The sequence below is a fragment of the Drosophila virilis genome, chromosome 2 (genome assembly GCF_030788295.1).
Source record: "Drosophila virilis strain 15010-1051.87 chromosome 2, Dvir_AGI_RSII-ME, whole genome shotgun sequence".
Taxonomy (NCBI): Eukaryota; Metazoa; Arthropoda; class Insecta; order Diptera; family Drosophilidae; genus Drosophila; species Drosophila virilis.
Window position 1 is genome coordinate 33,671,848 of NC_091544.1, and position 25,653 is coordinate 33,697,500.

Genomic DNA, 25,653 nt, shown 5'->3' on the forward strand with positions numbered 1-25,653 from the left:
GTAGAATATCCGATAAAACTTGAATCGAAGCTGAAGCTTATCTTCAAGCCATAACCGATGAAACAGTCAGTTCCTGATTCAATTTAAACTCCTAAGATACAACTAAATTACATATCTTTAAATGCTTATCGATAACAGAAATATTAGCCGATCAAAATAAAATGCATTTCCCCGTTAAACTTAAAAATAATAATATAATAATAAGTAAAGTCTCACGTTTAACTGTAGCTCTCTACATGCAATTATCGATAAAAATAATCGATTTCCCTCTTCAATCGAAACGTACGATAATAAAATATATATAATAATACTATAAAAATAGCTTAGTTCCCAGGTTAAATGATAGTCGTGCATTGAATCGAAAGTTTAACCTCTACGTAAACTTTTTCTCGTTAATAAAAATTACTTGCCTAGAAAATTAAAATAGTATTTGCCAAGCTATCGCAGCTGTTCCTTAAGTACCCGTCGATAAGTTACTGGAATTCGAAAATAAATCAAAATAGCTTGTAGATTTATAAACACTCCTAACTCAGTTGCGACTATTTATCGATAATCGAATTGCAGAGAGAAAATCAGCGTGAAGCAAAGCACTTTTGTTTCATCCATGTATTTGCCAGACGAGGAGAGCGATTAATTTAATTGTCCCAAGCTGCTTACACACGCACACGCACATGTGTGTATGTGTGTTAAGAGCTTGCTTCGTATCTTAAGTAATCTGATATCTGGCTTATTCAACTTGGTGTCTTGTGCCGTGTGCCTTGTCTTAAAGGCTTGTTAACTGTCGCAATGGCTTTTGGCACATCCGCTGTTCGCTTTCCATGCAATTGGCTTAAGCAATTTACGTTTGGTTGTGGTCTTGGCTACACCCAAGCACCGGCATCCCCTTCCCTAGCCACCAATCTGCCAACTACTTCCCTTTGGCTGTCTCTCTATTGGCGTCAACTCGTTTCAGAGCATTTCTCGCACATCCGATTAGCAATTTCCATGCACTTGCACAATTTCCATTTTTCAATTCTCTCGCCCCTGTTTGTTGCTGTCTCTGTTTTGGTTGCTGTCTTAGCTAAGGCTCATCCATATCCTACCTTTTTATGGTCATGCTTCTAAGCTGCAACTCTTTGCCAAACGCCAATGCCCCTGCCCTTGGCCAATCCAATTCGCCCCCCTCCCCAATTCTCCACCGCCCACGTAAGTAGCTCAGAAACATTATGCGCACATCCCACAAGCACTTTCCATGCGTTTAAACAATTTTCATTTTATTTCATTTTTGTAAATGCACATACCCTGTTCCACTAGTGAGGCATACAAGGCATACAGGTTGTTTGAATTTTTCGGGTATATTTTTATTAATCTATAAATTTTTTATAATAATATAAAATGTATAATATATTATATTATAAAAAGCCTTCCATATTAGAGATTTTATACCTAAATATATATAAATGGATACTACTATAGGATTTGCTCTAGTTTCTGACTATATATCATCCTATTTGAACTTAAACTATTCTGGTTATATCTTAATTTCTTAGGTCGGTAAATAACAGGAAGCTTGAGGACGACATTTTTGGTATATATATATCTATCAGATATAATATTTATCCACCTTGATCCACCTCTTAATTAGGATCTGCCTTTTATATTATATTTTTTTATTGTATAGAAATCTGTTATAATGAATAGTTTAATAGTCTTTTAATATCTAAGCTGCATAGTAACTACTTCTTTTATAAACATATACATTTTATATTTATTTTTATATATTTTTTGATAATTTATTTTCTTTCATTATTTATTAATAGTCTAGTAATGGGTTAAATGGGCTCTTTCAATTCAATCATATATTACCATAAAAACTCACCTAGATATATTAGTTTACCTTGAATTCATCTACCATCTAAGTGTGCAGCTAAGGCTTACAGGGTATTTGGTACATATATATATAACTACGATGTTTGCTTATTTCTGCTGCGTAGCCAATATTGTGCTTAGTTGCTGAGCTACCCGCTGGGCTGGCCTGTTGCCTGGTGTTCAAAGGCAACCAAATATGTGAGTATTTGTGGAATCCAATGCAGGGCAGCATTTGTCCCGATCCCCGCACCGCTCTTGAAGTGTGTCGAAGCGTTCTGCTGCATTCTTGACTGGCTTTTGAAAAATGATGATAAAAATTTCATAAATATGCCCGTTGCGTTACATTCGCTTCTTTCATTCTAAGCCATTAACCTGGCCCAGGTCCCATGCGCTCTCTCGCTCTCAATGTCTAACCGTATACGTGCGTATATATTATAACGTAAAATATTTAATAGCTCTAAGTGTTTGGAAGCGCTGTGCACCAGCTCCATTGGATTACCTTGGCCATTACGTAGTCCTGGCAACGGACTGGCCATCATTTGTCTCCGTCTCAATGGCTGGCAGCAATATTTTATTAAATTTTATAAAAAACCATAAAGCAAAGAAATATCGATATATGAATATTCTGACCTATCCCTCAATAAATCCTCAAAGGAACGCATTGAATAAGACGTGATTTTCAGCTTTTCAAACACACGCGCACACACGCACACACACAAACACACACGCAAACGAACATGTACACACACATTTGCCACACCTAAACAAGGCGAAAAGGTTGGGCTTTCGATTGTGACCTAGGGGGGGGGGGGGGGGCGGTTCTAAGGTCGCCTACGAGGGGTCACCCTGCTGCTGTTTACTACTGCAGGCACGTATTTTGGATTTCTGCTACATTTGAACTTAATATTTTTGTCTCTCTGTGAGCTTGCGAAAAAATTGGTTCTCTTTGAATCAGCAAAAGTTGGCTGGGCTGGAAGGAAAAGGGATGCGGAGCATCCAACCGAGTTTTTAGCCAGGGGAATTCCTGCTTTGGCGTGTTAATGCCTTTTGGCTATCAATTGGCCATTATACGCTGGATTCTTGAACCCTGGCGCTCACAATTCTGGCGCCTCATCCGCTACATAACCATTACCAGTCTGTAATTCCGTTGTGATTTGGGATTAGGTCTGGGCCTTGGCGCATGAACACGCTATAAAAATATCTTGGCCAGGGCAATTGAATAAATTGTGACCTTTACATTGATTCCATTCGGTGTTGCCCTTCGCACACTGTCCCTCTCTTGCAGATTCACTCTCTCTCTCTCTCTCTCTCTTTCTCTCTCTCTCTCTCTCGAGTAAATAAGACTTGAAAAGCCATTTATTTCTTTTTGACTTTTGTACCCTTTTTTTATTTTTACTTTTGTTCTGCCTTGTTTTTGTTCTGTGTTTTGCTCGGACATCCCCCGCGGCACCAACACGTAAGCTTCCAGAGAGTTTTATAAGTCCATTTGTGTGTTTGCTATTTTTAAATCGAAATATAAATAAATGGTCACTGCTCTGGTCACGACTATTTGTTGTTATTGTTATGGTAGTTGTTGACCCGTACACACACACACATTCTCGCACACACAAGCTGACCACAAGTTGGTCCATTAATGCGCGCAAATAAGCCGCTTAATTAGTCTTTCATTTTGGGTGCACTTCAGCCGCAAAAATTGTAGGCTTTTTAGGGCCAACAACATGGCCATGTTGGTCGTATATATAATGAAGAAGATCGAACCAAAAAGCTGGCAAGCATACCACATATTGAGTGTTAATTAAATATTGCCATAATAGGATAAACGATGGGCAGCATTTCTTGCTCGTTAGCATTGATCATTAGCGCACGGCCGGAAACAGGCGCTGTTAACTACAGAAAAAAGCCTCATTGTAAATCAATTTGCCAGTGCTGCCCTAGCTAGTTAAAGCTACATTTATTGCGGCAGTCAAGCTACACTGTTGCCAATTCAGAACTAAAACTATGTTAGAAGTTTATAAAGAAATAAGTAAAAATATAGCCAACTCACCTCTATTTACATATATCGTTTACAACGAACTCAACTGCAAAGCATGGCGCATGGCGATGAGCGGCTTTGCGACGCTAAGCTGCTTGCACTGTTGAGTGCAAAATTTCACGAGACGAAATTTTACTGGAAGCATATGTCCCCATTTAAGCTCAGCTTAAAAGCGTTTGAGTATAAAATACCTGCTCTCGGCATTTGACAAGTGGTCACTGTGATTGCGCTCAATGACTTAGGCGAATATCGCAGTGCAGCGAAATATGACAAAAGCATTTTGATTGGCTGCCGCAACGCAGAGTGTGTGGACTGCTGAGCAGCTGCCGCTGTACTCTCTGGGTGCTCGTATTGATCTCAGCAAGCAACTTGCCAGTGTTGCCAAGTCAAATAACTCCTTAACAGCCAAATGCTGCCTTTCGTATTCCATTTGTAAATCTACCCAATTTTACCAAAAATTACCCAATTTCCTGCAATTAAAAAACCAGTACAATATTATTATTTTAACCATAACCATATTTTTATTATGGAGAAACATTTTTATTTGTTTTTATTTTTTTTTTTTAAACAGAAAACATTATTTATTATTTATATTTTTTTCAATTGTTTTTCTTTTATTTTTATTTTTGTTTTTGTGATTTGAAAGTTGTCAACTTGGGGGCGTCTATACTTATCGCTTAAAGTCTTATCAAGACCGCTTAAAATCGAGCGCTAAATTTACAGTTATTAATAATGTAATATCAATTATTAATTATTTTACACGTTAATGGACTACATAGAACTTTATGGCAGACAATCAGATAAGAACTTAGAAATATACCTCGAATTTTTTTCAAGATTTATAAATTGTATACACATTAAAATACGGAATCAGGGAAAACAAGTTAATTTTGTTCTTGCTCTATTTGTAGTTGGTTTTTGCTGTTGTTGTGTTTATTACCATGCATTTGTTTTGTTTTGCTTAAATAATGAATGATGCAAGCCGATGCACAACAAATATTTATATTATATACACAGGACCAGGCTGCACAATTCATTACGTTTGTTATTTTATTATTAATTTTGTTTTAATGCCCAAAACCAATTGGGAAATCAAAATTAAATAGCTTGTAATTTGGCTGGAATTTGCTGTGAGCTGTATAGATTTATATTTTTCACTATATTTAACTATATATGCATATATATATATATGAATATGTATATGTATATGTATTATGTCAAAGAATTGCAAGTGAGTTTTGTGTACAAAGGGAACGGGCTGAAAACGCTTTCAACTCAAAATCAGTTTTTCATTGCATACTTTTTGGCGGGCACAAACTACTTTTGTATGTTGTGACCCGATTGAATGTCTATGTTAAATAAACTTGTGCTTCGAAATATTTAAGCTATTCAATTTTAACAAGCAGCGCCACAACAAAATCGAACTACAACATTTTTGAGAAATCCAAGATGAAAGCGTTTTTATCTTTTTAGATTGAAATGAAAAGCTTAGAGAGTTTCGTTTATCGAATATGCTTCACTGCAAACTTATGTTTAGGTTGGGTTCTTTTTCTCATTTTAAAAAGTTTGCTTCTTAATACTTGTTTCTTTCTTTATTTTTTTGTTTTTTTAGTCACCTTGACTGCCATATCGTATTTGGTTTGCTTATAGATAATACTCGTTAAAGGACTTTTGCAGTATGTACACCATTTAGTTTATGAACCGCTTCGGGCTTCTAACACACACATACACATACATTAAATGCATCATCATTAACACTAAACAGAAGATAAGTGCAACTGCCCCAACTAGGCCGGGGCTGTCATTCAGCTTGCCGCAACAGCTGCCACATCATCAGCTCAGACTCAAACTCCAGCTCCAGCTGGAGCTGCGGCGACCCCACCAATTCGCCAGGGCCGCCGGCAGCAGCGCTGCGGCTGCAACAAAGCTGCTGCTGCTGCTGCTGCTGCTACTCCAGTTCCAATTCCAGTTCCATGTGACAGCCACCGCAGCTGTCGTCGTTGTCATGGCAAGTAAAGGCACTGGGCTCCACGTGGAGCGCAAGGAGCTGGCGCTGCTGTTGCCATGCTGCATTGCAGCCGGATGTTCGCCATTTATGACATGCACCACCACCGAGGCGGAGTCTGTGCATACGTTGAGCATAAGATAAGGATATAAAATAAAAGACACCGAGATGCACTTGGGCTGAGAGTGGGCAGAGGTTATGAGGGGGAAGCAAGAGATGATAGCCAGAGTTGGATGCGTGTCGTGTTTTGCCATGACTTCTTCAGACTTGGCACGAGTTGGTAAGTTTAAATCACGATTTAAGGATATCAAATAGACCTCAGCACGATGTAACATGACAGCAAGACGAATCAATACGATTTAACCTACTTAATACGACTAAACACGTGTCAAAACCGACCTAAACCTTCTTAAGGATGCTCAACACGACTTTACATGATTAAACACGACTTAAATACGATTTCAACAGGACTGTAAGAAGACTCGTTTTTATTGAATCTACTTAATTCGACTAAGAGTGAGTCAAAACCTACCTAAACCAGCTAAATGCTGCTGGAAAACGACTACTAATAAACAACATTAAACACATTTTAACTCGCTTCGGCATGGCTTTATAAGAATAGCAAAGGTTTCAAGAAAATGTAAACGCGACTCGAATTGCTTGCAATGTTGCTTACCTAAATATGACTCGAAATAAGCTCAAAGTAACTTAGGATAATTGTATACATTTTACAGCAACAGCAACAGGGCTTACACGACCTAGCACGATTTACCAAAGACACTTCACGACTTTTACACAGCGTAACACGTCACAGCACGGGCTAACACGAGTCAAGCAATAATAATAACACGACTGTAATACGACCCATACGTGAGGTAACACGAATTTAGCAGATCTAAAACACGTCCTTTTGTCCATGACTTACTTTGTGTTTGTGACTTGCTATTAAAACTAGACACGCGCACATCTCTAGGGAAGAGCTGTTAGTTTGTGGTGGAAATTCCGATGGCAAGGGACGTCACATTAATTGCCAGCGGGCATAGAAAGAGACTTGCAACGGACACACAAACACTCAGACAGGCGGATAAGTACGTTGGCATTAAAGTAGATGAAGATGAAGATGTAGATGAAGGTAAAGGAAAAGGCGAAGGCAAGGGGGCGGAAGAAGGAGCAGGAACAGCAGCAGGACGTGGATGAGAAGGAGATCCAGGTAAGTGGCAGCCACCGCACTGTGTGGCAGAGACAACTCACCTGAGCTACTTGGCGAGCACGTGTAGTTGCCGGAATCAGCGGACGTGGCCTTGGCTATCAGCAGCTTGCTGGTCCGCGTCGAGCGCTCGGTGATGACATTAATGCCCCCACGCTGCGAATAATTCATGACCCGCTTGCCTTTGTACCAGTAGATAAACGACGGTGGTACCGGCGACTGCATCGCCAGGCAGGTGAGATTAATGTCGCTGCCGCTCTTGATGAACAGCTCTGCATTGCCAAGAATTTTAGCGCGCGACACTGTAAAGCAAGACCACAAAATACAAATAATTGCTTGCATGCTTAAAGCAAAGGATATACACACTCCCACACACGCGCGCACACCGTCATCCACTTACCCACAACGTTCAGACGAAATCCTTGACTGATTTTCGGCTCCGTTGAGACCTGGCACTCGTAGGTGCCGGAGTCGCGCGGCTGCGGCGAGGAGATGCGCAGCGTCCACTCATCGGAGCCCTCCGAGTGCAGCGACTGAAAGCGCTGATCGTTCGTATAGGTCAATATGCCCACGGTCAGTATATGCAGGTCCCGCTTGCGTATCCAGGAGACCTACAAAAAGACCGCAAACCAAATTTAACCACGCACAAGAACACATTTAAGTGCACTGAGCATTTTTTAAAAAGAAATTCAATATCTACACACACATTAAGTCCCCCTTAAGAAATAAATTGAGTATATTTATATGTGCGCCAGACTTCATAAGGTGAGAGGCCAATGGCTCAGGCTTTCATGCCTTAACCTAAATCTATTTTTGGCTTCTGTTGACCCTTGAAAATGTCTCCATACGTGGGCAGACCACAAATAACCGGTTACCATTTATAAATGACCACACTAATTAAACAACAAGTTGTCGTGCACGAATTAAGCATTACAACCTTAGCATATTCTAACGTCTCATTAGCATACCCACGGCTCGTATTATTAGGCATATTGCAAACCGTTTTACTAGAGACAATAATACGATTTTTGATTAAATTACATTATTCACAAATTAAATATTATATTATTGAAACCCTAATATATTTATTGGATATTTATTTATTTACGCCAATTAATTAAGCAGCAGTAGCCAACTCTGCTTTCTAAGTGAATTCAATTTTCTTTAAAGAGCCCCAGAGGTAACATTTATTTTTTTTTGTTCTTGAAAAGAATACCAGCCTTGGAAATAGAAATATTTTTCTGGATTATGGTTGAGCTGTGCAAGTGGCTTAGATTTATTATGAAAATATTATTGTTCAAGTTTTCCGATTAAGCAAAGCAAATTCTTTAAATGACTTCAAATCTCCGAAAAAGCTGACCAACTGATCCAGTTAGTTGGCACAACAAATTGGGCCAAGTAAGAGAAATGGAAAATCTTTTGACCTGTGCGCTTTGAATTAGTTTTAACTGCAACTCAGCTAATTGACTTTAAGCCGTAGGTGAAAGTTATATAAAGCGATTACTCAGACAAGTTGCAACTTTCTCAATTGCTGAAAAGAGGCAAAAAAGAGATACAAAAATAAAAACTTTCCACATTTATTAGAACCCCTTTTTTTCTGAATGCGCATAAAAAAATAAACTAAAATAAATCTCAGTGTTAAAACAAATTCAGTCTGGCAAAAATTTGTTGGCAAATGTTGAACACAAATTGTGAATGATTGTTAACCATTGTGAATAGAGGTGGAAATGATTTATTGCGGAATAAAGTCAGATTCAAATTGAAAATTGTGTTAATTACAAATTTATGAGTTAGTTAATGTGCGACATGTTCTAAAATGAGAAGGAATTTTAGAGTGTGAAATATTTGTGTTCATATTTAAGGGAATATTTAATTGTGTGTAGATAGCTCGAGTCTACAAAAGGGAATATTTGAGTAGATGTGGACGGTCCGCATGTCTGACGCAGCTGGTTAAAGTTTTCATACTCTGCCAAAAGGAATTATCATTTTATCATGTATGAATTTAAATGTATGTATGTATTATGTATATTGTAAGTGTGTATGTATTTATGTAAGTGTGTTTGTATTTATGTATTTGTGTATTTGTGTGAGTATGCTTACACGTATGTATAAATAATGCTTATGTGTGTATGCTTTTATGCATATATGTATGTGTTATGGGTATGTATGTATGTAATTATGTAAGTATACATTTATATAATCTTATCTTATCTTATCTAACATACACAAAAGGCTATCAGCCTAACTAACTTCTGTACACTTTATCTAAGCAATTTACTACACTCTATTTTTCTTTTCTCTTTTTTGAGAGCTATTCACTTTTATTTTCCAATTAGCTCTGGCCTTTGAAAAAGGGTATGTAAGTATGTATGTATGGATGCATGTATGTATGCACGTATATATGTACGTATGCTTGTATGTATATTTGTATGTATGTATGTGTGTATGCATGTATATATGGAAATGAATGTATGCATACATGCATATATACATATGCATGCATATATATCTGTATGTATATATATATCTACATATATATATTTATACATTGCATGACCAAGTTTACAACCAGTTGCACTGAAAATTAAACAAAAAAGGATTTTTAGCTTAGTCCCTTCTACTCGATTCTCATTAACCCAAGAAAGTCTTACGTAAATCAAAGGAGACGGCTGACTTAGCTATAGAGTAGGCGGCAGCTTGATCACAGGAGGAGACGGCTTCAAGTATGAAGGAGATGGCGGGTTAAACTAAGGAAGAGACGGATTCAACTGTGGAGGAGACGGTGGCCTTAATATTAGAGGAGGAGAATTCTTGAACAAAGGAGGAGACGGGAGCGTTAGCTAAGGAGGAGACTGTTTCGTCAAGAGGCTGCAAAAAGGCCCTTGAAAAAACTGGTACGTATTATAAAAATAATAAGTAAAGTTTGTCTCCCAGCCACTAAAAGATGATTTCAAAGTAATCTTCCATCACAGGTGAGTCCGTAATTAAAAATATATATTTTAATATTTAAAGCCGAGATATGCATATAAATACTTAATAATATATAACTAGAACAGCGAATATGTTGAAAAGCTAAATAATCAGTATCAAGAGCCAAATCTATTCAAACAAGTCTGTCAATTTCAATTATTAAGCAAATTAAAATTTTCCTTAATAGGGGTCAAGTCCTATCAACATCTTAGCCCTATATCATACGGGCACAGGGAAACAAGTTATCGAAAACTCAATTCTTGCATTTTTCGTGGCTAAGCATATGCCCTATAAGAGCTATATGTCTGCTAGGGTATTTAATCATTGTCACACTCCAGTTAACTGTGCTTTCTTGTGGTTTTTAACTTTGATCGAAACTTTGATTGACACGCAATTGTGGGACATCGTGTCCAATTAGCTGAATATAAGACGCGACAATGCGCTTGGCTTTGTCGTGGATCAGAACACGTTGTCAACCAGCTGAATGACTGACTGGCTGAATGGCTGAATGACTGGCGGATTCTCTGTCAGACTTGGTTTGTCTTGCAGTTCAGAGCGTTAATTACTCAATTCAACTGTCTCTGGGCTAAAAGTTGGGCGAGACAACGCAATCGCTGACAACGTTGTCGTTGGGGTCAAGGGGCTGTCGAGAGAGTGGCGGCGGGTTGGGGGACAAAACACGGACAGCACAAAATTTATTACACCGCATAATTGCACAGCCACAGCGCTTTTGAGGTGGAAGCCAGCTAAAGGCGTGGCAACGGAGAGGATGAAGGTAGGGGTTAGCAAAGGAAGCGCCTGTTGTTGCATTTGCTAACAAATCGCTGAGAGCGGAAGCGAAGTCGTGTTACAAATGCGCGAACCAGCACAAGAAGAACAAGCAGCTCTACAAGCCTGCCAGTAAGAGAGGGCGAGAGAGAAAGTGCGAGAGAGAGAACGAGCGAGAGCGAGACAGAGATAGGCGACGCGTGCTAGGACTGTGGGCCATGTTGGTTAGACCGCCAACTTTATGGCGTAATCTTTTAAAAGTAATCTACAAATCTGCCAGGCGCTCGCCGCAGGTCGTTTGTTTGTGACCCTACCCCCGCCTCTTCCCTCTCTTGGCTCCTAACAGGCCCCCTGTCTACCCTCTGTGCCTCACATATACATATATAATGTTTGGCTTTGACTCTGGGGCGCATTTTAATTGCGTGCCCCTGGTCTGACCCCCAACACCCCGAAGAAACATCATTCAACTTACCGCCCGGTCGCCCAGATTCCTAACGCGGCAATGCAGCAGCGCCGCTTGCCCCACGGTTGCCGTGACCTCGCGCCGCGAGGAGTTATCAAAATACGGCTGCGAGTAGGGGGTTTCCCAGTAGTGTGGAGGCACTTCGCTGATGACCAGGCTGCTTTCTATATACACATAGAGTAATAATAATAAAAAAAAAAAAAAAAACAAGAATATTAATTAAAAAAATGGCAGATAATACGAAGTCGACGGCGCAATACTCTGTTCACAGTAAGAAAATTGTAATGCCTGAAGTTATATATTAGAAATGTTATCACCAATCTACAAAAACGGAAAAAGTATTAATTTGATTTCCATTTGGATGATGGTTCAATACCTGTAAGTTGCATGCTATGTACCTAATTTTGAACGTATAAGAGAACACATTTTCGTCAATTGAATTGTTACGTTTCGAATGGACGTTGGAGTTTTTTGCTTCAGTTTAAGCTTTGGTTCATAGTTAGCAAATATTCGATAATCGGGCTTAAGCCACTTTTCAGTCTTGCTTATAGAAACCGTGTAAGATCTTGCTTGGTGACTCCAAAAGTGTTACGCTCATGACTCTCAAACTGTAATCAATTTAGATTTTTGCGTGTGCGATGGCGTGCGTGAGCCAAAAGTTTTTGGCTTTATATTTGAGAGAGAAAAAAATTGATAATCCAACAAAACATATTTCGTGACTCTAGTACTTGGCATGGCCAACCATTGTGTAAACTTTTCCTGACAACAATATGCACTTACAGAAAGAGTCAGCATCATCATCATCATCTGGACGGAGGAGTTAGCCAATAAGCTCGATTTTTTTTTTGTGAATAGAGTATTACAAAACCAGCCAAGCATTTTGTGCTGCTGCGCCTCGTGTCGATTTAAATGTCCTGTCATTGGCATCTGAAGCTAGAAACTTACCAAATAACAGCAGCAAGAGCCACAGTTGTGATAGCCAAAGTACTTTCTGGGGGCAGACCCAACTGTATTTGTTATCCCTCGACATAATTCACGTTGATCGATGAACTGGCAGCTGATTTTTTCTCGGCTTTATTATACTTTCTCCTTGTTGTTGTTGTTTCCAGTGGCCTTTCCTCTGCCTCAACATAGAAGCTTAAGTCTGATAAAGTCTGGCAAAGAAAGTTAATGCGATAAAAATGCTCAGATTAAAAGTTGTAATGCGATAGGTATTGAAGAAAACTATATAAACAGATGACGGGCATCATCTAGCTGGGATATAAAAGCTTATGCTACCAATTATTTACCATTAACTTATGAATATATTTTATAGTATATGTTTTAATATAATAATGAAGTAGTCAACTAAAAACTAGAATCATATATTTTATTTTATTTATAAAATTATTTTAGTATATATTATTATCATATTACCTTTTTGCCTTTAATAAACAACCAACTGCAACCAACATACTCAATATACATTATATATATTGATTTATAAGTCCAAACCATTTTATTAGCTTTACCATAACAAATAAATAATATTTGTACTTTCACTAATGCAATTTCTATCTGTCTATCGAAATGACAATAATAACACCTGGTAGACATTACTGTATACCTATATAATTTGAATACAGTCAATGGCCCAAGAGCCCTGGCTGTACTTTATATCAATTGATCAGGGCTAGACGAGCAGAGAATTGGAATTATGCTATAAGATAATCTTGAAAATTAAAAATTAAATTATATTTAAGTGCTTTTTAAGCAATTACATTTGATTAGCTGTACGCTCGTAATTTTGCTGCATTAAAGGCCATTGGAGTAGTAATAAACTTGGAGCAGCTATAAAATGTAGGTTACATAAAAATAATAAATATGGGCTGTTCTAGATTTCGATCTCGATTTCATTTCCCTATGAAAATAATCAATGTGAAACTATTATCTAAAAATTATCTAAAAATGGAATTGAATAACGTAAATAGAAGTTTATTAAATTAAATTAAATTAAAAATAAAAAAAATCCCATTTCAACCCATTTACGAAATTCCACTCTCAAATCAATTTGTCTTTAACTTATGACTTGAACATATTTTTGTGACGATTTCCAACAATTTCCACGCTCAAGCTTAATTTATGAGAAGCTTTTGAGTTGCTGAGGAGCAGAGCCCAGTGCTTAATAGAATAATTTATTGTAATTACTATTTTTGGGGAGTTGCTCGGTTCAGCTACAGCCTTTAGATAAACGAGGCAGCTTTATCACCAAATAAGTGCTTATTTATACGCTTTAATACTTATTTCTCCAGCGGTCCAAGTACTCGTAATATTCGGTGAATTTGTTATAAATTACATCTACAATTTATGACGGCCACTTACGGCCGTAGCTCTTTCGCTCTATCATAGCCGAGACCAGGAAACCCGAAATATTTGCCCAGCTGCGTTGGGTAAGCAGAACAGAACAGAAAAATTCCATGGAAATACATTTAGCATGGGAAAATATTCATAATCCAGCGCCATTACTCAAAAATGTTCATATATATGTACATGCAATATAAATATATATTCGTTGTCTGTCCAATTAGCTGCGTGACTCGGGTCAAGGGTTCGTGTGGCCCACTATTTGTTTTGGTCAGTAGCACCCTATATATATGTGTGTGTGTGTAACTGTGTTTATTTGTTTGTGCCTCTGACCGCTGTCCCTTTTTGCATGAGCATTTTGCGCTGCTATTATAAAGAATTATCGCCCCGGGGTCCCAAGCGTCATTTTTCTATGGAAATCAAACAAACAAAAGGTCAGGTCCTAACCAACACTTAGCTACATTTTTGAATATAGCATTTAAAAACCGCATATTTGTCAAAGTCACAATAGGGCTGGCTCTTGATATGAGCTTCATATGGTAAAACCCATTTAGATGATTTGGACAGAAAAAGGTCCACTTAACACTAGCTACCATCTGATTTCAGTTTCCTCAAGTATATATCCGATTAGATTTTATTTTCCTTAGTCGAAGTCTTGCACAAAAGGAATCTTTAGTAGCTGGGCTCTATATAATATTTTCCTTTTATTTTCTTTTTTTAATACTTTCTAATGATATTTTCCTTTTATGATATTTTACAGTCTTGTGATATTTTTCTGTTAAGCATTCTCTTATGAAATGGTTCTTTAAGAATTAGTCTTAAGTCAAAATAACCTGTAACAGGCGTTATCCAACCTCCATGTTATATTCGCTATTACACACGCTTTAATGGACTCCATTCAACAAAAAAGTAGACTCTAGCTTTTGTTTTTTTTTTGAGTACTATGTTTTTTAGTTATTTTCTTCGCGTCAAGGGCTCTTTTTGATAATTCCTTTCATTATATTTCCGTTTTTGATATTGTCTTTTCGTAACATTTATATACCACTTTTTAGATTTTTCTTATTCTCTTGCTGTGCTATATTCTATAAATAAGCCAACCCTTTATTCTCCAATTAGATTTCGCAGAGCCCAGTTCTATTACCGAAAGCAACTTTTAACTGTTGCCTCTGCTAGTCTTATTTGATATATTATCTATTCCCTATTCTCTTTTGTGATACTTCCCTCACCATGTATGTTAGGATGTTACTTATTTTGATTATGCTTAGCCCTATTCTCTTGGTTTTGTATGGGCCAAAAATAAAAACCTTCCATTCCTATTTTCTAATAAGATTTCTCACTTACCAGTTCTTTACCTATCAGAACTTTTAACTGCTGCCCCTGCTAGAGTCTCATTTTTATAAATATTTTTATAGCTATTATTTTCTTTTCTTGTACTTCCTTTTGTGATAATTCCTATTTTGTTTAATATTATTAGTTTGTCACTAATTTTAGTTATCCTTTCCTAAGCTATTTTCTTAAAAGAGAACTTTTAACTTTTTCCCAGCCAGTCTCATATATGATATTTCCCTATAGATCATATGCAAAGTATTCTTTTACTTACCTCTAAGCACCTGTTCTATGTGTACTCCTCGCATTGCCTGTGTGCCGGCTTCATTTTAAGCCCAATTCGGAGTTCTATACTTTTTGCAATGCTGATTTATTTTGACAATCGATTGCGCAATGCGGAATAATTAGTGGAAACTCAACATTTATGTGTGCAAACATTTTTCGCTTCGATTGCCGCTCATTTGGGCTGCCATTGTTGCTTTCTCCGGTTCAACGTTTGTGTTTTTCTTTCCGTTTTTATATTTTATTGTTTTTTCTTTATGTATTTTCTCTGGCAATAACCTGGACTACCAAATATTTCCGTTTAGCACTCGACCAACGACAATGAACGTGGTCACGAACGGCGGGGGGAAACGGGGAGAAGCAGGGCGTCGAGGACAGCGACGACAGCGTTGCCTTTGTATTATTTTATTTGTATGTATATGTATGCATGGGCCCATTAGGTACTGCTCTATAGGTATGCGATATAAGCACTACACACACCGATACAATCACTCACTCACACACACACAAACACACACATAGGCGCGCGTGAGCTTCGCATTTTTGTGTATCCGCCTCGTACGTGAGCAACGTTCGTGTTGTTGTTGCTGTTGGTTTGACTGGGGATACAGTTATTAAATAGCCGTTGTTTTTCTTTATTTTCGTTTCTGCTTAAGCTGTTTTTTTATTTTTATATTAAATGTGCCACAATGTATGTTTTCAATTGCAGCTACCGTGCGTACACGTGCATCCTAGCGGCAGGATTCACGTACTGGAACTGATTCATCAGGCAGCAGGCAGTCAACGCGTGTCGTCGTCTACCTTAGGCGAGAACAGCACACAGCCGAATGCCACCCGAAGCGTCTCACTCGAAGTGCGCTCTCAAAAGCTCACAGCACAGTCGCAGCGAGAACGAGTGAGAGAGAGAACGGGAGAGAGAGTGAGAAAATGAGAGCGCGCGCGGCAGCATGAAACTTTAATATGCGTTTTTCCTTTACATTTTTAATAAGCAGTAAAGTGGGCAAATTTTTTTCGCAATGCATTAAAGCTCGGCAAAGGGTTTGACTTTGTCGCAGGTAGCACAAAGCAGCGGCCGCAGAGCCAAAGCTTGAGTTGAACGAAACGAAACAGAGACTGCGACAGAGAGCGCATTGAAATAGAGAGTGTTCTGACAGGGGCTCTCACGTTAACTGGGTTATTAGCACAACCTGCCTCAACTCAACTAAACTCAACTCAATTCGTCGCGTCGCGTCTCGTCGCATCGCGTCCGCATCGGAACGCGGGCCCGAGCATAATGTGCTCAATAGTCACGTACAAATGAATATTCGCCATATACACGCCTTCGTTTTGGCATATTAATATAGTCGACATTTGGGGGCTTTGCATCGCACATGAATGATTTACGTTGGCCCACAGCAATGTGATTTTTACCGCAATATGTAGGTATGCTTGTGAGCATTGCCCAACACTGAGCACTGTACCCCCAACCCCACCCCCCCCCCCCCCCTCCACCACTCACATTTGCATGCGACAAAAACAATTGAACAGACAGTTATAGGCCAATTTGAGTTTATGTACACGCGTCGCAGTCGTGAAAGATTTGTGAGGCCGCTCCACTAACTACCCCCTGTCCAATAAACACCTGTACATGCTGCTACTGCTGCTGTTGCTGGTCTCCATGGCCGACCGTGTCAAATGTTGCGTGTTATGGGCCGCAAATGTTGCTGTCGAAAGCGTATCCATAACCTCACACACCCGCAAATGGCCCCCAAGCCCCGCGCAAAACATGGCCGGACAGCGGAGAGACGCGACGAGCGGCTGGCTTTTAGTCTAAGCTGCTGGGGTCGTTGTCGACGTCGCCGTCGTCGTTAACGTCCGCGTCGGCGTCAGCGTCGACGTCGGGGGGCATTTCAACGCGCGGCTTACAAGCTAATAAATAAAGTGCCAAAATGTTCGGTCGAGAGTGCTTGACTAGAAAAACGCTCGGTGCGCTGCTGAATGTAAATTCTGTGTGGGAACAATGCATAAATGCCAGAGTGCGACACCTAGCGGACAATGAGGGCACTCAAGCGCTTCAAGTTCACGATTCCCTTGACTAAATAATATAAGTTTATAAATTTATATATATTTGTAGCACAATGCTTTGTGGCACAATAAAAACTATTTTTGGCATTTTTTATTGTTGTGGCAGCTGCAGAAATACAAATTTATTTTTTATATAATACGCTTCGGTACAAGGCAAGTGCTTTAGTTGCGGTAAAAAGTTTGAAAAGAAAAGCAAAAATTTATTTTTTAATAAAAATGTACGCATGCTTTGTTTGCTCAAAGCTATGTTTAGTTTACACAGAAATTTGGTTAAACTGGCAAAATGTTGAATTTTCTGAAGCTAATCGTGTGCTAAGCTGCTGTTAATACCATCTCCTTTTTATATATTTAGATATATATATATACATATATATATAATAAAATAAGGTATATATTCATCTAATGCAACAGCTTTTGCAGCTACAAACTTGCTTGATTAGGTTTATTTAGTTGGTATTTTTGTTATGATTGATAGATTTAAAGTTTTATAAAGTTTTATATGTGCCTTGACGCTTTCATAAGTTTCTCGAACTTCATATCATTTTAGAACTGTACAAACATGTGTATGTACATATGTGTGTATCTACGTGTTTATGTTTGTATGCTTTCCTCTTATGCCAGTTGCAGACCAAGTTTACTTTCCTGCGCTGCGCTGCAAATTGAAAAAATAAAACGTATTTTTGCATGAAGCCGTACTATGCGATTCTCATGAATTCGACTAAAACTTACAGGTTTAAACGCTCTGATTGTGAGTACTATATTAACAAGCTGTGTTGGCAATCTAAGAAACTTGGTTTTTATATCTTGTATGTGTGAATGTGTGGGGTGTGCGTATGTATTCTTACATGAATGTATGTTATCTTCTAGCAAACGCAATTAAGAACTTTCCGCTGCGCTGCCTATTATAGGGAACGTATTTCGAAATGCCCTACTATGTGATTCCTATGAATTTCCAACTTGTCAATCATACAGTTATTCATGCTGTGATCATAAATTCTCTTTGAAACCCAATAAGCTTTATTTCTGCATGTTTGTCTGTTTGTAAGTAGGTATACATATATATTTCTTATATGTCTATAAGAGTCCAAGATATCTGGGACCAATGCACACCTAAATACGGTTTATTTATATTATAGGTAATTATATTTTCCAGATATAAGGAAAATACATGCAATTTCTATATTCTCGTAGACGAAGTTTATTAAAAGTGAGGTTAAGGCTGAACACCTTAGCCCTCGCAGTCTATAGGCTGCTGTTACTGCCGGGTATCTTAAATATATTAGCTGCACAGCGGTGCTTAAGCGTCTGTCATTGAGCGAATCAAATTAGTGGAGCAATCTATAGCTGCAACCCGCCCCGCTGCCGAGTAGGGAGTGGCGCATTCCTTTAGAACCCATGCGAGATGCTATCTGCGCACCTTTTTGCCAGTAAATTTATTGTTGCCAATTAATTTGTTAAAATTAGTAGAGCAGGCGCACGTCTCGAGGCACGAGGCTCATAGCTTGTGCCTCCAGCCTAACAGCCGGTAGTTTCAATTGTGCAATCATTGGCGGACGGGCAGGGGGATTGGGGCATATACTGCTTATCGATAAGCGAAGGCGCAAAGGACGCGGCTCTAGGAGCAAATTGTTTGGCTCGTCTTTTGTATTGCGGGCAAAATGTATGCCACGTACACGTATTTATCCATTGCTTAGGCGCCATATATTGCTACAGCCACTGCTCCAGATACTGTGGCCCCTCGCTGTACCCCCCTGTGTACCCCCTGCAACCCCCTGCTGGTACCGTTGCTGATGTTGCGCCTCTTGCGGCTGGCGCGTCTTGGGCCTTGCATGAATGCTAAATTAATTTCAAATGAATACAAATGGCTTTTCGCTTTTAAGACCGGGCCAGAAGCAAAGCACAGCACAGCAAATTTACACACGCACACCAAGCACACACACAGAGAGAGAGAGAGAAACGCGAGCGTTGTCTGTTTTACATTTCGCTCTGTTTTTCGCACAGTTTTCAACATTTGATATAACTCTTCGGCCCCGACGGCTGCTGACTCACTGGCTCAGCCTTTTTATGGGCCCGCATGTCGGCACGGCCACGTTTATCAGATGCACCGTTGTAAAATTTACAGCTAGCCCCGGCACAACCGGACCCGTTAATTCAATTCAGCGTAACGCTGAAATTTGCTTGCGCCTATACATCTAGGAGTACCCCACTCCCCTTCCTCCACCCACCAAATACCCCCGTGTTAGCTACCCAAAAACCGGCAACTGGCAATGGCTATTACCCAATAACTAGAAAACGCGGCTAATCGCGTGAATAGTTTTGGGGGCGGAATAATTGATGTTTACAGCTAAGCGAATGGGACTCAAAGTATTAGATGGGAGGGGGCTGGGCGTCGGAGGTTGGCAGGGAGGTGTGCGTCGCTCAAATTTCGTGAATTACCATTTCGTTGCCTACTTTTTGGGGCACCTGTCCGCTCGCTGCCGCTGCCGCTGCTGCTGTTGCTGCTGCTATTGTTGCCGAAGCTGGACTTAGAGTTGGGGATTGAGGGTTGAGGACTGGCGACCAGAAGTTGCTTTCAACGATACCCTGATTTAATGCATTTCATTGAGCGATAGCAATGGGCGGCGGCCACTCAGTCACTTTGCGTTCATTATTCAATTTGAGGTGGATTTAGATGTGCAACTGATTGGGGCATCAGCCTCGGCCACAACGCTTACCACCATGCTTATCGATGAGGGTTAACTACGTGCTATACACACACTCGAAAAATGTTGAGATATAGAATGTAGAATATGTAGAATATATATATGTAGAATATATAGATATAGAATGTTGAATATATACTATAGAACATAAAACATTGAACATAGAAAATAGAACATAGAACATAGAACATAGAACATAGAACATAGAACATAGAACATAGAACATAGAACATAGAACATAGAACATAGAACATAGAACATACATAGAACATAGAACATAGAACATAGACATAGAACATAGAACATAGAACATAGAACATAGAACATAGAACATAGAACATAGAACATAGAACATAGAACATAGAACATAGAACATAGAACATAGAACATAGAACATAGAACATAGAACATAGAACATAGAACATAGAACATAGAACATAGAACATAGAACATAGAACATAGAACATAGAACATAGAACATAGAACATAGAACATAGAACATAGAACATAGAACATAGAACATAGAACATAGACATAGAACATAGAACATAGAACATAGAACATAGAACATAGAACATAGAACATAGAACATAGAACATAGAATAGACATAGAACATAGAACATAGAACATAGAACTAGAACATAGAACATAGAACATAGAACATAGAACATAGAACATAGAACATAGAACATAGAACATAGAACATAGAACATAGAACATAGAACATAGACATAGAACATAGACATAGAACATAGAACATAGAACATAGAACATAGAACATAGAACATAGAACATAGAACATAGAACATAGAACATAGAACATAGAACATAGAACATAGAACATAGAACATAGAACATAGAACATAGAACATAGAACATAGAACATAGAGCATAGAACATAGAACATAGAACATAGAACTTATTGCAACTTTTAGCTCAGTGCATAAGCTCTTATTGGAGGTGTTTAGAGACTTTTAACTAGCTTCAAAACCATATCAAACAGCATAGCTAACTTGCACCCTTTGACCTTTGGCATACAAATCAAGAATTCCCTTTTATATATATCTTAAAATGTCACCCATACGCACAGGTGTGTTTGTGTGCGTGTGTGAGTGTGTGCGTCGCATCGCATCGCATCAGCTGCCATTTAACTCACCTTCAGTTAGTCTGGATGCTGCCTCAAGGCTGTTGAAATGCTCTCAGGCACTTGGTAAGGCTCATGTTTTTCTATCGATTTTCATGTCTGATTTTCTAGGACTACCCAATTTGATTTACATGCAAAAGTCGAGCCCGTCAAGCTAATGCCAGCAATTCATTAGGGAAAATATTTCCTTGTCGAGGCCAAATAGAATCAGCACTTGCCATCCCCGTCGATAACGACGGCTCAATGTAAATTTCCAATCGCAGCGGAACGAAGTGTATTAAAAAGCACTTTCAGTTTTATTGCAGCGAGTGCTTAGCCATGGATGAGGGCAGCATTCAATCATTTCAATTATTTTGTATTGGCTATAAAAAGCGTTCAAACAAAGTACTACAAAGTTAAATGAGGTTGAATCCGATGCTTTCACGCTGTCGAGCTGATATCTTCGCAATTTATAACCTGCCACTGTCTCTCCATTTAAATTTCATATTTTATTGTTTACTAGAAGAGTGCATTACATGCAGCCTACCAGGTAATGCATGCAGTTGTGCTCACTCTTCTCCCTCTCTATCGCTCCCACTCTCTCTCTCTCTCTCTCTCTATACCTTTCTCCCTCCCTATCGTAGTTAAACGCTCAAAAGAGAGAGTGCGCTTTTGTGTCTGCTTTGTGTCGCATCCTTAACATTTCACTGGCAGCCGCAAAAGTTTTCTTTGCATAAGCTTGACTTATTTCAAGGCCTTTGCAGCGGGTGCTACAAATTCTTAAGGTCTATAGCCTTGAATATTTATTAGACTAAAATAATAGGACATTCAGCTTCTGAATTGTGAGTTTTCATATAAAGACAACTTTATTTCAGTTATTTATTCCTTTGTTCAGTTCTGCTGATAAGCTTTGCCTCCTCCATATCTTTCTCCCACTTGTCGACATAGTTGTTGTTATGCATATGTCATTAGGCGTCTGATTTATTTAAAATCTTTTTGCAACATCCTTTAACGATTATTTGATTTGTTAACGGCCCTCTTACTGTGGCTCACAAACTACTTAAATGTCACATGGTCAGTTAAACTTTACTATTGCCTTTCCGCTTAATAATGATTTATGTTATGGCCAAAACAAAGAAATCTGCATATAAGGCATGCATATATAATAATTAATGGCATATGCATGTGCCATGCGCGTGTGTGTCATATATAAATATTTACATACATATACATATATCCCTTCGACTTTGTAGCATTCGTATCCTTTTTCCACTTGAGCTTAACTGTCCAACACTGAATTGAATTCGCCGCACAGGCTCCCGCACCCTCCCCCCGCTACCCGTTCACCCCGCGGGAGCATTTACATAGAGCACACACATACGACGTATGGGCCAAAAGGACTTTTTGTCTGCGTCTCCTTTTAGACTTGAACATTGAGCATCTGATATGCATCAAATATAACTCAATTGCCGGACTGCTTGGCTCTTTGGAGCTGAATAACCAGGAAATACTTTCGACTTAGGCCAAACTTAGGCCATTGGTTGCTTTTGGCACCCCTTTTTCCCTTTAGCTGTTTGTGCCAGCTCCTCCTCCGGCTTCAGCTCAAGCTCCCGGTCTCCCTATCTCTAAATCTGCATCTATATTTATATGTGCTCTTTCGCTGTGGCATACCACACTCTCATCCTGACATTTTCCATTCATTTTCGCAAGTGGCTTCGGATTTACTTTTTATACCCTGTAAACATGTGATTCAGTTGGAATGGTATATGGTTGTTAAGCAGGTAGTTCGATCTTGCTAACTATATAGTAAATATATTGTTTGCTTTTATCTAGTCATAACTTTTTACACTCATAACTTTTTAACCCGTGCAAGAGCTTATCAAAAATTATATAGTGTAGTTATTTATTCTTATTTGATTTAATGAATTTCCACTTTCTGTCAGCTGCATACAAGATATTTTTCCTGCAGTTTTTTCACACACTTGAAAATAGTTACAACATATTTGAAACCAAAATTTGAAGCCTAAAGTCTGCTAGTCTTTCGTATATAATCTATATATATTTCTTATTATATTCACATAATAAGTATAGAGGTGGTTTATACACTTTTTCTATTCATTAAAGTAGCTAAGCTACTTTCTAACTAATTATAGGGCATCTGGTCGTCGAGCATGCCCACCATTCTCACTTGTTCTATTGGCATTCCGGTGTCGCTTACCCAAACTCTGCTCTCAAACACAAGCAAATGCTGCGTTTTGTTTATTTACATAAGCATATATGTATGTAGCATATATACTTAAGTTTATATACATATATATATTGTATATATATGTACTATATACGACTGTCTGTCGCTTGAAGATATTTGGCTAAAGGCTTTTAGGGCCAGCTCGCCGTTAGTTGGCGCTTCAAGCGAACATAAAAATGCCCTTAAAAGCCGGCACAGAGACTGAAGACACAAAACAAGAAAGTGGACACAAATAAAATATAAAAAAAAAAAAAAAAACACAAGAAAAACATCAAGAAAAACGAAGCAAATATAAAACTTATACCAAAAAGGGATTGACGGATATAAATGGTGATATGACCTTAGGTCATTTGTATAAAATTAAGTTGAGCAACATAAAAACCAGCCCACAAACAAAATGACAATAACAAAAATAACAGAAAAAAAAAAAAAACAAAAAATCTCAGCAAATAAAAACAAAATACAAAACAAAACAAAAACTAAATAGCTAACAAGGAGTCCCCCAGTTTTTGTGCTCTACGGTTTAATCAAAGTCTTCAAATCGATTTATAATAAAAAGGAAAACTGAAAACTCGCTGCCGCGCTGAGGCTAACTGGAAGAGCTAACTAAAAAGCCCACTCGAATATCCTTGACGCGCTTTTCATTTGGCCGCGTTCATCTTTAATAAATTTTTATGCCGTATGCTAATAAAGATTTTCTGTCGTGCCCCAGGCCATTTGCCACGGCCAAAGCAAAGCTTCTGGTTCTGCTCTGGCTCTCGTCGTTCTACCTCTAGGGAGGCGGAGGGGCAGAGGAGGGGCACCCATTTTAATATCCAGCCACGTATGTCATGGCACAAAACCATTAAGCACAAAAAGCAAAGTAAAATGCTAGAGCTGAATGCAGAAGCGAAACAACATAGAAAAGGAACAAAATATATATATAGAAACACAGATACATACACATACATATATAGAAAAGATGTAGAGGAAGCAGCGGAAAAAGCAGGAAAAAAATTATGCCCCAGACGCCGCTGAATTTTAAATGAGCCTTTATGGGCTTCATTTCAGCGTGTAAATTATCTCATTTGTCTGCAATTGCGCTGTGCGTGTGTTAGTGTATATATATGTGACTCTGTGTGTGTGTGCGTAGCTCAAGTGCTCGCCCAGACGGCCATGCCCCACCGCCCGCATTCATATGCGACATGTAGTCAGCCATTTGTAAAATGATTCAATGGCGTCTCCTGACATTTAATGAGATAAGCGCACGCTTTCTGCGATAAGATTATGTTTTGCCCCCGCAAAGACCAACCATTGCGTATCAACATGCCATTGCCAGTATTGAATGCAAGTACAGTGAATCCTTGAAGAACGAACAGCTCCTTACAGCGCTCAACTCCTTGCGACAATTAATTTGCTATGGCTAATTTGCTGTGACCAACTTTTTAAACAAGAAATTTATAAACAGCCATTGCCAATATGGAGTACACGTACAGTGAAATCTTTAAAAACGAACAGCTCAGCGCAGCGGACAACTCCTTGCGACAATCAATTTGCTTCGGCCCAATTTTGTTGACAACTTTTGCTTATTTTCTTTACAAAAACATCTGGACTCCAAATATCTGCAAGAAGCTTAAAAACAGTCATTACCCGTTTTATATTCAAGTACAGTGAAGTCAATACAAGCGAACGAACCGCTTCTCACAACGTACAACCCCTACAGACTATCAATTGACTTCGGCTCAATTCTGCTCCCAACTCTTGTCCAAAATCTCTTCTTTTAATTATAAAAATCTTTTGGCGGACGAAGCAAATTTTTGCATACAAAATAAATGCATTTGGACTTAAATATGTGCATGGAATTTATAAACAGTCCAAAATATGAATTTTTGTTTGAAATCAAGTAAAATAATTACCAAGTATTCTATAATTTTCTTCTATTTATTACACTTAGAGAAAAATTCTACCACGCAATTGCGACTTAAATCAAGCACAAACTTTGTCAAAATTGAGATTATTCTTAAGCTGAAAGAAATTTATCAAAGATTTTACTTAAATTTTATTTTCTATAATTTCTATTCGTTAAGCGGACAGCTGCCTAGCAGATCCCAGAAGTGCGTGTCCACAGATATTCCACCGTATATACCGTATATAGAAATATGTATGTATATATATATATTTGTATATATAAATATCGGTTTATGATATACAAGCACACATATCCACATATCATCTGCAGCAAATGGCCCACACGCAATTCCAAGCATAATCGCACATCGGAATGCGCTTACG

At 38.6% G+C, this 25,653-nt stretch overlaps 1 protein-coding gene across 1 annotated transcript; it reads right to left on the reverse strand.

The window, feature by feature from the left end:
* Nucleotides 1-4,424: 4,424 nt before the first annotated feature.
* Nucleotides 4,425-15,987, reverse strand: dpr4 (defective proboscis extension response 4). The gene is made up of 6 exons (XM_002056697.4): nucleotides 15,237-15,987; nucleotides 12,239-12,447; nucleotides 11,303-11,457; nucleotides 7,493-7,703; nucleotides 7,137-7,394; nucleotides 4,425-6,003 (listed from the first exon to the last, which is right to left on the reverse strand). Exons 2-6 carry the CDS (start codon nucleotides 12,321-12,323, stop codon nucleotides 5,714-5,716), a joined length of 999 nt encoding a protein of 332 aa, XP_002056733.1. The 5' UTR covers nucleotides 12,324-12,447; nucleotides 15,237-15,987; the 3' UTR covers nucleotides 4,425-5,713.
* Between the last annotated feature and the right edge of the window lie 9,666 nt (nucleotides 15,988-25,653).